At 41.7% G+C, this 11,572-nt stretch overlaps 1 protein-coding gene across 1 annotated transcript; it reads right to left on the reverse strand.

Annotated features, from left to right (window-relative positions):
• Nucleotides 1-6,284: 6,284 nt before the first annotated feature.
• On the reverse strand, nucleotides 6,285-8,361 carry LOC118751128 (probable arginine--tRNA ligase, cytoplasmic). The gene is made up of 2 exons (XM_036485899.1): nucleotides 6,673-8,361; nucleotides 6,285-6,610 (listed from the first exon to the last, which is right to left on the reverse strand). Exons 1-2 carry the CDS (start codon nucleotides 6,706-6,708, stop codon nucleotides 6,365-6,367), a joined length of 282 nt encoding a protein of 93 aa, XP_036341792.1. The 5' UTR covers nucleotides 6,709-8,361; the 3' UTR covers nucleotides 6,285-6,364.
• Between the last annotated feature and the right edge of the window lie 3,211 nt (nucleotides 8,362-11,572).

Here is an 11,572-nt window from a genome sequence, read left to right on the forward strand (position 1 = left end):
AGTGTTTAATTTTATTAACACGGTGTCTAAATTTGACACATTAGGAGAAGAAACTGGTAACCTCTCTTAATATGGGTTACTTTAAACAAAAAACTTTTAGAGCAAATTTTAAACATTTGATGTGTAAACTGTGTAATTGTGAACACTAAGAAAATTCTATCGAAATTTTTGTAGATTAGTTTAACTAATGATTTAACTATTAATTAACGGCCCTAAGGGCCAAATTCACAGTGCTGTACTGAAAAACTGTAGTTAACTGCCGATTCTGAGTTAACTATGCACTGTGAATTTGGCCTTAAGTATTTAGAATTCAACAAACAAATTTTGAATTTGTTCTACGCCACACATATGGTAAGTAAAAGTTAAAAAGCAGCATTTAATTGATAAACACGTTGTGCAAATTTGCATACATTAAGAGAAGAAACTGGTTGCCTTTTTTAATATGCGTAAATTTAAACTAAAATTTTTTAGAGTGTAGTTAACTCGGCAAAGATTTGTTTGTGTATTTCACTGACGGGCTGACGGTATTCTATTGCAAGTTTTGTTTGATATGGATGGAAAATTAATCGAGTTTGTACGGAATTATCCAGAATTATATAATTTGGCAATAATTGCCAATTAAACATTAGTAAAATAAGTCTTCTTGGTTTCAATGAACTTCATTTTACTGAAAGTACCGGACGACATGCTACGGATGTGTGTGAATTGGTATCACTGATCGATGCTGATTGGCAATGATACCGAACTGATACGGCACTGATTTGTGAAGATAGATCTTAACTTTTATTATTATTACCAATCGATTACAACACAATATATGTACATACGTACTAGGGTTACAATGGCCGGCCAGATGAATTATGGATACTAATAAAGGTAAAATTCTTCCTCTGAAGAGGTTTTCCCATTTGAGTTTCAATACGGTATCTCCTTAACTTTGATGCAAAATTACCTACGAGGCGTCGCGAAGCACGCCGGGTATTTGCTAGTTATGAAATAAAGGAAAAGCTGAAGATGAATGTATGTATGCCACACCAAGAAGCTTACAGCTCAAACTAATATTACCGGCGTGAGTTTTTCTATGCACGCAACGCAAGTTTTTCACACTTGTTTAACCAAAATCAATTTGCGTGCGTGACTTCTCAGAGTTGCACTTCTGTAAAATTTACAAAAGTTTGTTGAGCGAAATTTGAGTTCATAGTCGCGCCAAAATGTCAAATGAGCACAAACGTCAAATCCAAATGTCCCGCAACACAAATCTTGGAATTTGAGTTAGCTTTTTACGCACGCCGTTCAATTTCTGTTGGTCCTATACAAGTTGTATGTGCATGAGAAATTTTTGACAGTAAACTGCCGGGGTGCGTGAATATTAGGATGGCCTATTACAGTGAGCATGTGCCGATATCGTAGCAAGCAGCATTTTGAAATAAAAAAACAGTTGTCAAACAAAATACACGATGTAAAGTGTTTCTTTGTTTTGAACGCAGCGCTGCTTGTACATAAATTTCGCTTTACGCGCAGCGCTCAGCCTTTAACGCACTTGCTAATTTATCATGTTCGCGAAAACAATGTGCCGAATTCCTATGAAGCCCAACAAATAGACATATGTACATACATATGTACATCATTGATTTGCTATTGTTTGTGCATGCCACTACAGCGTTGGAAAAATGGAATTCGGCTAGATAGAGGCGGGAATCCTGCCAGGGCTTAATTACTTTACCATATCAATTCTAATTTGAACATACTTATGTAAATATGTATGCATGTATTAGAATCTAGTTGGATTTATTGAATGTTGATCTGTTGAACTAACATTGTTGAGTTTTGTTTTGTGCAGAATTTGCATGAAGCGAAACAGACATTTATTTGTGTTATTTATTCTGCATGCTACTACAGCGATGTAAAATTAGGTTTCTGTTGCGCAGTGGCAACTTTTTTTCACGAACTTCATCTTTATGAAATAAAGGAAAGGAAAAGCTGAAGATCAATGTATGTAAGTATGCCACACTGAAAGAGGCCAATTTAAGGAAGTTTCCCGTCGTGTTAGGAGCCGATGCAAACGCGCACCACTCGTTATGGGGTTCTACCGATATCAACCCAAGAGGTGAGTTATTACTTGACTTCATATTATCTTATGATCTAGCTATTTGTAATATTGGTAGTAGACCCACCTTTGTTACCTCCAACAGGGAGGAGGTACTAGATATTACCTTAACGTCCAATTTTTTCTTGGAGAGTATTAGGGAATGGCATGTACTAAACGACCACTCATTCTCTGACCATATGTACCTATCATTCGAAATCTGTTTGGAATCTCCGGCTCCGATTTTGTATAGAAACAAGAGACGTACCGACTGGACTGTGTTTAGGACGGTACTATCTGAGTCTCTGCTCAACGACGCTTCTCTCGGTAGGCTCGGCTTACTGTTACCATCTGATGAAGCGGAGCCTCTATTCGCAAACCCTGCTTCTCTCGGTGAGTTAAACTCATCGGAACAAATTGAAGAAGCCGTAGATTGCATCACCAATGCCTGTAATACGGCCTTCTCTGCGTCCTGTCCAATTGTACTTCCGAGAGGAAAGAGGAAGCCACACTGGTGGACTAAGGAAATTGCCTCTTTAAGGAAGGAAAGCAGGAAACTCTTCAACGCTGCAAAGCGTAATGGTTCTTGGCCTGCTTACAAAGCAGCCTTAAAGAAATTTAAGAATGCCACCAGGAAAGCCCAAATGGACTCCTGGAAGGATTATTGTGATAGCATAGAGGGACAAACGGAGGGTAATCGCTTGCGCAAAGTGCTTGCCAAAAATCCGACGAACCCAATGTTTATTCAGAAGGCGAATGGCGACTGGACATCATCCCAAGAGGAGATGCTTGAGGTTTTAATGAGCGCCCACTTTCCAGGGTGTACTGAGGAGCCTGGCGTCGCTCGCACAATTTCTGGACCCTCCTTAGAATGCATAGATTTTATTGATGTAGAAAGGGTAGATTGGGCCATAAGGTCCTTCCAGCCCTAAAAATCTCCAGGCATGGACGGCATCTTCCCTGCCGAACTTCGGGCAACGTCTGACATTCTATGTCCGATGCTTGTTTCAATCTATAAGGCTTGTCTCAGACTTAGCTTCATACCCAAGGGATGGACACTGGCGAAGGTTGTGTTCATTCCCAAGGGCGGCAGACCATCCCACGTGAAGCCAAGCGACTTTCGACCGATTAGCCTTACATCTTTCTTCCTGAAGGTTCTGGAAAGACTACTGGACGTGAAGATCCGACAAGAAATTGATTTAAGTAAATTGTCAGCATGCCTATTGGAAATGCAGGTCTGTAGACACAGCTTTGCATGGTATTGTCAGAACCATTGAAAAGGCATTAGCGCTTAAGGAATATGCATTAGGCGTATTCCTTGACATCGAGGGTGCCTTCAATAATGTTCTCGCAGAAGCTGTTCTCCGCGCCCTAACTAACCTCGGTCTGGAGTACCCTCTGGTAGAATTTGTTCATCGCCTTCTAGGCCGCAGAACTATATACTCGGAGATGGGAGAGGTATCGGTAACAACGTATGCAAACCGCGGCACCCCGCAAGGCGGTGTCCTCTCCCCACTCCTGTGGAATCTAACGGTGAATACTCTGCTGTCGCATCTACAGAGCACAGGCTGTCAGGTAGTTGCCTACGCTGATGATCTGGCCCTGACGGCGGTAGGTAAGCACCCCCAAGTTCTATGTGATCTGCTCCAAGGTGCCTTACGCGTTGTGGAAACCTGGTCCAAGGAATCTGGCCTTGGTGTCAATCCAGGGAAAGCAGTCATGGTTCTTTTCACAAAGAAAATTAAAACCGTCCAGGCACAACTTCCTCGCCTGAGCGGTGTTACCCTGGCCCTCTCGGAGGAAGTTAGGTACCTGGGCGTTGTATTTGACAGAAAGCTAACTTGTCGGCGCAATGTTGAAGAGTGTTGCAAGAAGGCTATAACTGCCCTGTATGCCTGTAAATCAGCAATAGGAAAAAAGTGGGGCTTAAAGCCGCACATCGTGAACTGGATGTACACAGCAGTGGTGCGTCCCATTCTATTCTATGGCATCACGGTCTGGTGGCCATCCGTGGACAAAATTACAATCAAAAGCAGATTAACAAAGGTTCAAAGGGTGGCGTGCATTATGATCACGGGGGCGTTGCCGTCAACGCCGACTAAAGCCCTAGAGACTTTGCTCCATTTTCTACCTGTGGACCTATATGGCAAACTGCAGGTAAGTTGTAATGCTGTTAGATTAAACGCGCTGATCAAGTGGAGTGATACAAGATTTGGACACTCTAGAATTTTGGAAGATCTTCCAGGAAACTTCAGGCGCCTTGACTACACAGCCCCGCCTACTGGACTAAAGAATGACTTCCAAACAAGGATCCCCTCAAGAGGTGAGTGGGAGGAGGATTCAATCCTGATCTCTTATTCTGATTCAACAGCCATCTACACCGATGGCTCCAAGCTAGATCTGAAGGTAGGAAGTGGGATATATTCGCAGGAACTCTCACTTAGCCTCAGTTTCCGTCTGCCAGATTACTGTAGCGTGTTTCAGGCTGAACTAACAGCAATCTACGAAGCTGCTAGATGGCTGATCGATTATCCTACTAATCTGCATGCAGTAACTATTTTTTCTGATAGCCAGCTCGTAATGCGGGTATTCCGCTATCATCCTGTAAACTTTGGCTGCAGAATAACTTTATCGAACGGGCAAATGTAAGATGGTCCGCAGAGCCCACGTGCAGGATAGCGAGACACATCTGGCCTAGGTTAGATAAGCGTAGATCTCGCCCTCTCTTTCGTTTGGAGCGACCAATGCTCCGCCATGTTATCGGAATTCTCACCGGGCACTGCCTTATGGGAACCCACGCTGCCAGGATGGGTCTGCAGCCAAACGACTACTGTCGTAGCTGCCGCGATGAGGAGGAGATCGAGAGCGTGGAGCACTACCTGTGCCACTGTCCCGCCTTGGCAAGAGCCCGTCGACGCTCGCTCCTTCGCTATTCTTTCGAGTGTCTGGCTGAACTGGACTCGGCCAGTATCTACGATTTTGTACGCTTTATCAGAGCTACAAATTGGTTCAATTTCTGAGTTAGGAGGAGGAACGTATGAGTCTCAAATATGGTATCACAATGGCCCCATGGAGGCCTAAGTGTGCCCTTTCATGCGCTGATGAGGGCAGCCAGGATAACCTAACCTAACCTAAGTATGCCACACCAAGAAGCTTACAGTGAGCATGTGCCGATATCTACAGTATACCAGTAGATAAGGTCAAGAATGATAGAATACAAGATAGCGCCAATCGAGCTGAGAGCAACTGGCCGTGACGTCAAAATATACCAAAATGAGAGAGCAAGACGAACTCGACAAGAAAAAGGAAAGGTTTTGCTGTATTCTTTTATTGCATACTTTAAACTTTTTTACTTTAAGTTATAATGGTGAAGATAAGCCCCCTGCCTTTGTCAAGCACTTTAGCTAGGTGCGAGAAATTTAGCCTATGCGCGTAAAAGCATAGATTAGGTATACGGTCGTGTTGCCGCGATTCTCCAACATCTTGTCAAAGGAGAATACATATTGGTGGCTATCACGGAATCCATCGTAGTCTATTTATCACTGAATCTGAACTGCTACGAGAATGTGTATTCAAAGCATACGCTGCCTTCGTAGCTACTTGAATTCAATAGCATTTTCGTAGATTTCACGAAAAATCGGACTATGATGGATTCTGTGATAGCCTTGATTAGCTCGTGCGATTATCGTGCCCTAGAAACTCCAACGAACAACCAGTGGACTCTCCAATAATAGTCGAACGTAAATGACCAACGTGCATCTATATGAGATACGTTGCTTGCGGCAAGTTGGCAGGTTAATCTCCGGATCCTAAGAGGTTTGAAATCACACGAACAGCATAATCCCTACATTTGATATACAAATTTTTGTAAATATTTGCACGAACATAACCATAAACTGTATACCTTTTGAGAAACACATTAATGAAGCGAGCACTTGCAACCTCAGTTTTAGCCACAAGTGGCGATTGAACATCATGTTTATTTATTTCGTTGGCTATATCTCTTGTGCCAGCAGCCTTTATAGCCCGAACACAATGAAAACGACGAGCTACGGACCACAGCTGTCAAATTATTTGAACACGTACTCTTATGTAGATAATTATTTTGGTGACGACCGGGCTACGCGACGTCTGTGGTTGTGGCCAGATTAGATCTATTTCTATTTTTTTCCAGCGACAGATAAGGTTCTTCCTCTCCTTTTATGTCAAACTCATACAAATTCATTATGTCGCTGCAGCGTTCAAAAAGTCAAAGCTGTGGCCCGTAGCTCGTCGTTTTCAATGTGTTCCGAACTTTAGTGTTTTTGCCAATGACATGGCACTATTGCACTGATAACAACCAAATTTAGCCGCAGTTGCATTCACACGTGATATAATAGCTGGTGTCGGCAAGCTGTGGGAATGCCCAGGAGATGGCGTTTGTTGTGCTATCGTAATCATTGCACCGACGGCGGTGGGCAGTACCGCTGCTACATATTTACCAAAAACAGCAGTGGTTGCGGCATTTTGTTCTGCAACAATAGCCTGCAATGATGACATGTCCTATAATGTCGACGAACAAGGATATAATATTGAAAATGACTAACCTTATTCAGAATTGCCAATCGATGCTTTAGCTTCATGTTCTCAGTTTCCACCTTTGTGTACTCTTGATCATCTTCATTTTCAAGTTCCTCATCATGTTTTGTATTTTCTATTTATGTACGCAAGTGGGCTGTCAGATGCTCGTACAAATACAAATAAAAATGTTTAACATGCTCTACATGTAGCTGGAGCTAATGGCAATATATTACAGCCACACTTATTGCTGCAGAAGCAGCGATAGATTTCGAAGGAGTGCGTCTTGCCTGTGAATGAGAAAATATGATACTAATTGGCACTATGGAATTCCAATGCTCACATTTGTTACGTAGCTGTAGTGCTATTGCACGGTCGAGTTGCAAGTCGGCATGCTTGCGGTACCTGGCGTAGCTCATCGGCCGAGGTGGGTCTGTTGCACTCGCCTTGCCTACGCTACACTAACAAAAAAGTGTTGTCATGCCGAGTTAGGTGAGATAAAAGAAGAAGTGATAAAAAAAAGCAAAGCAAAGAAACTGAAAAAGAAAAGAAGGCCAGTCCAGTCACGTCAGGGGGAGTCCACCCACCCTCATCAGCGTTCAACTAACGCGAAGCCATGGGCGTTGTGCTGACTCCTCTGAACTTACAACGCCCCCTTAGCCTGACTATCGTCCGTATGTCAGTCACACCGTCTCGTCTGGTCAACCTGTCATGTCGCCCTGTCCATACTTCCACCCCTCTTGCGCGCAAGCGCAACACCTACACCAAGTTTTATGAAATTAGCTCCTCATGATTTCCGTAGTCATCTTTTTTTCAACCAAAATTCATTATTTTATTTCACAATTGATTTTAATTCTTAGATTAACTCTGCCTCTAAAATTAAATAATGAATTCAGGCGGGCTTAAAATACAAGGACTCCACACATAATTCATAAATCTGCTTTAAAAATTAAATAATGAGTTCAAGGGGGCTTAAACTACAATAACTCATACCTATGTAATACATACTCCTAACTACATACTTATGTAGGAGCATAAAAAAAACATCAATTCCCTTGTTCGAGTTAATATTTTGAATTGTTTTGGCGAATTCAATAGAAAGAAAAACAAAATTAACAATGTTCACAGCAAAAATTAACACAAAAGAATTCCACAAACGTTAGATAGGCAAACCCGTTTTCCTATTCCTGATTTGATGCTCTCGTTTTGCCGAAATCAATGAACAATTAGCGCGATAACAACTATGCATGAAATTATTGGCGAGTAGGTAATAAATGGTAGACATATATATATGAAGCTATGTGTATCACTCACCTGGTTACTCCAGCGATTTTGGTACCACCATCCTGTTGAGAACCTGTGGGGGGGGGAGAGATCTACCCTTCGCATGGACATACATTCATAAGTGAGTACACACGCCTACAACAGCGGTGACATTGTCTCGACGCTAACCAATCTTTCAATTACTCCCAATCGCGAGTAGTGCGCGGATCATTAAAATGGATCGTCGTGTGACCGCGCGGAAAAAGAAAAAAATTATCGGAAAAAATTTTAAATTACGCTACCGGCAAGTATTCGGGAATTCCTTAAGTGCATTAATAAAAAATTCTGACCGTAGGCACAATAATGTTAAAAACTAAAGTGTGCGAATATGAGTCTTAGTAAAGTACAAAAGTTACAACTTAATTTTATTCGTGGATATAAAAATAAAAGGCAAAGAAAAGAAGTTAGTTCATTTGTTTGCTTATCTTATACTTTTCCTCCGAAAGTCACCGCAAAGCAACAAAAAAAAATCCAGAAATAGCGGAGGAAACAAAAATTTGAAAAAAAGCTAAAAATGGAATTGATAAACGAATGCACTTGGTAGGCAAATACCAATGCAAGCGGATAATGTGAAAACGAAACGTACAAATTAAATAGATCCAATGGAAATAGAGGAGCTAGTTGGTAAGTCCCTTTTCCGGCATGTTTTAATAGCGTATTTCGCGCAAAGTTAAGTAAAACCTACTGTTTAAGCGACTTATGCATTTCACGCATAAACAACGAACAGCGAACACACACACGCACTTGTATATTGCACTCCCGCCCCAAAACCCAACCATACCCAAGTGCAACGAATAAACACACGCACTTGTGCTTAAAAATAATTCGTTCGTTCTTCGTTGGGTATGCATTTTTTTATGCACTTCTCCACTGCCGCAGAACAAAACCTACTAAAGTAGTTAATTGCTGGCACTCCAAATCATGCTCAACAAACATGCTCTCGGTGTTGTCTCACGGGGCTCTGTATTGCCTTCGGCATACAGTGGTACAAGAGCTACCATTGGCCACAGCGCCTACCCAGTTTTTGAACTTAAATAAATAACCTGTGCTCAACACTCCGCTTGACGCACACCCCCAAAAACTCTTATAGAGTTTAAGCGGCAAAGCCACAGCGCTAAAAGCCGTAGGGACTCTGCATGACTTACAACCATGCAGAGGTGGTAACTGATGGTTATCATTGGCCCCGACGCCTACCCAAAACATTTTTGCTTTAATAAATTTTTATGCAAATACATTCATCCTGGTCCTGCCCTCTCACTGAGTTATTCATGGTCCTTCGAGCCGGAAACTCGCGGCTTATTTTACATCCACTAGACGACAAGTCGTCTAGGGGGGGCCAGGATGTTTAACCCTCCGATGAGTGACAGTGCCGATGACGTTAGATTCGTGAGAAGGTCCTTAGGGACCTACAAAGAGTTGCTCGATGTTTCGACTGTACATGTGCAACTTCTTTGGTATTTATGTTGTCTTTTGATTAAATTAACGTCCTGCATATATATATTAGGAATGAAATAATTTGAAGAACAAGTAAAAAAAAATCAAAACATGAAGACAAGTAACTTGTTATTTCTTCTAAAATTGTACAAGGTCCCTAGGGACCTTGTCACTAATCCCCGTACTATATATGTTGAAATCTCAATAACACTCGAACGTGATCCCGTATCCCTTCGAAACTTATTTTAAACGATTCAGCTTAATTTATTCTTGGAATACATGTATAAATTATTTTCAAAAATGCATTGAACAAAAAGATATAGGCACATGAAATACGAAAAGGTCCCTAGGGACCTTCTCACAAATCGAAGGGTTAAGCGAGTTATGCATTTCCCGCATAAACAAAGAACAGCGAACACACACACGCACTTGTATATTGCACTCCCGCCCTAAACCAAGTGCATCGAATAAACACACGCACTTGTGCTTAAAAATAATTCGTTCGTTCTTCGTTGGGTATGCATTTTTTAATGCACTTCTCCACTGCCGCAGAACAAAACCTACTAAAGTAGTTAATTGCTGGCACTCGAAATCATGCTCAACAAACTTGCTTGATGCATCAGAACTCTCTCGGTGTTGTCTCACGGGGCTCTGTATTGCATTCGGCATACAGAGGTGGTACAAGAGCTACCATTGGCCACAGCGCCTACCCAATTTTTGAACTTAAATAAATAACCGGTGCTCAACACTCCGCTTGACGCACACCCCAAAAACTCTTATAGAGTTTAAGCGGCAAAGCCACAGCGCTACAAGCCGTAGGGACTCTGCATGACTTACAACCATGCAGAGGTGGTAACTGATGGTTATCATTGGCCCCGACGCCTACCCAAAACATTTTTGCTTTAATAAATTTTTATGCAAATGCCCTCTCACTGAGTTATTCACCTACAGCTTAATAAAAAACGAATATAGTAAGCAAAAAAAATAAATTCAACCCTAGCAAAAAAAATTATTAAGTAGAAATATGTATATCCTAAAATCTATTTTCCGCTGCTGTTTCTGGGGTTGCTGGCGTCGTTGGCGCTGCTGGTGTCGTTGGCGCTGCTCTCGCGTAATCGCTGGCTGCCTCGATTTATTCAGCCCGCTCACCAGTAGCCCACCGATCTCCTGTTTACCAGTATGTAGTCGTCGACCCAAATTACCAGCGCTGGAGCTCCATACTAACAACGTATCCGCGGTGGCTCTGTTTTCGTGGGCCCAAAAACATATGGAAAATTTATACGCGTTCTTGGCCGTTGCTGTGGGCCAGATACAATATTCGCGCTTTAGATTCTGCGCGTTTGGGTATATGTGCATACATGTGTATGTAAGCAGGCGGTTGGATGCTTCCTATGCTTACCCTGTAGGGAAACCCCGAACTGGTGAACCAAATTTGTAGTTCCGTACTAGATCTTTATCGCCAAAAAACGAATCAGTCCGATAGTAACTAGATCGCACTAGTTCAAAAGCAGCGATATGTGGTACTTTTAAAAAACAATTTTAGAAATGTATATCTAAAATGACGAATTTAGAACTGGTTCAAAACTATAGAATAAGGGATGCAGAACGAACTAGATCTCATCTGGCGAATTTTGAACATGTTCGAAACTACTGAAAAAAGGATGCAGCGGTGGGCTTGTTTACTTTAAATATACTTTTGCTTGGCGGGTTTTTCGTTCAAATACGCTTTCAGTCTGCACGTCGCAGATGCTTTTTCATAGTTGGGTAATACAAAACTAATATTTGTGTTAACATCTTAACATTTTGGGACCTTCTGGAATATAACCAATAACAGTCAGCACCTCTGCAAATTCAGTTACAGCCAAAGGTATGTAAACGTGTTTTCAAATGCACAATTTAATTTACATTCATTCAAACAAATTTAATTTCAGATTGAAAATACATTTCTCTGCAAATAATTAAAAATTGCTACAATGGTAACCCAAAAAGAAAACAGCTTGTTACTTTTTTCGTTTACAACTGGTTCGAAACTATAGAAAATGGGGTGCAAAGCGAACTAGATCCCATATGTCGAATTTAGGACTGGTTCTGAACTATAGAAAAGGTAATGCAGCGGGGGACAATTTCCAATTCCTATGACATCGCTGTGTTAAATTCGCCAGTTGTTTGCAT

This window comes from Rhagoletis pomonella, unplaced genomic scaffold (genome assembly GCF_013731165.1).
Source record: "Rhagoletis pomonella isolate Grant_MI unplaced genomic scaffold, Rhpom_1.0 Rhpom_scaffold_00548, whole genome shotgun sequence".
Classification (NCBI taxonomy): Eukaryota; Metazoa; Arthropoda; class Insecta; order Diptera; family Tephritidae; genus Rhagoletis; species Rhagoletis pomonella.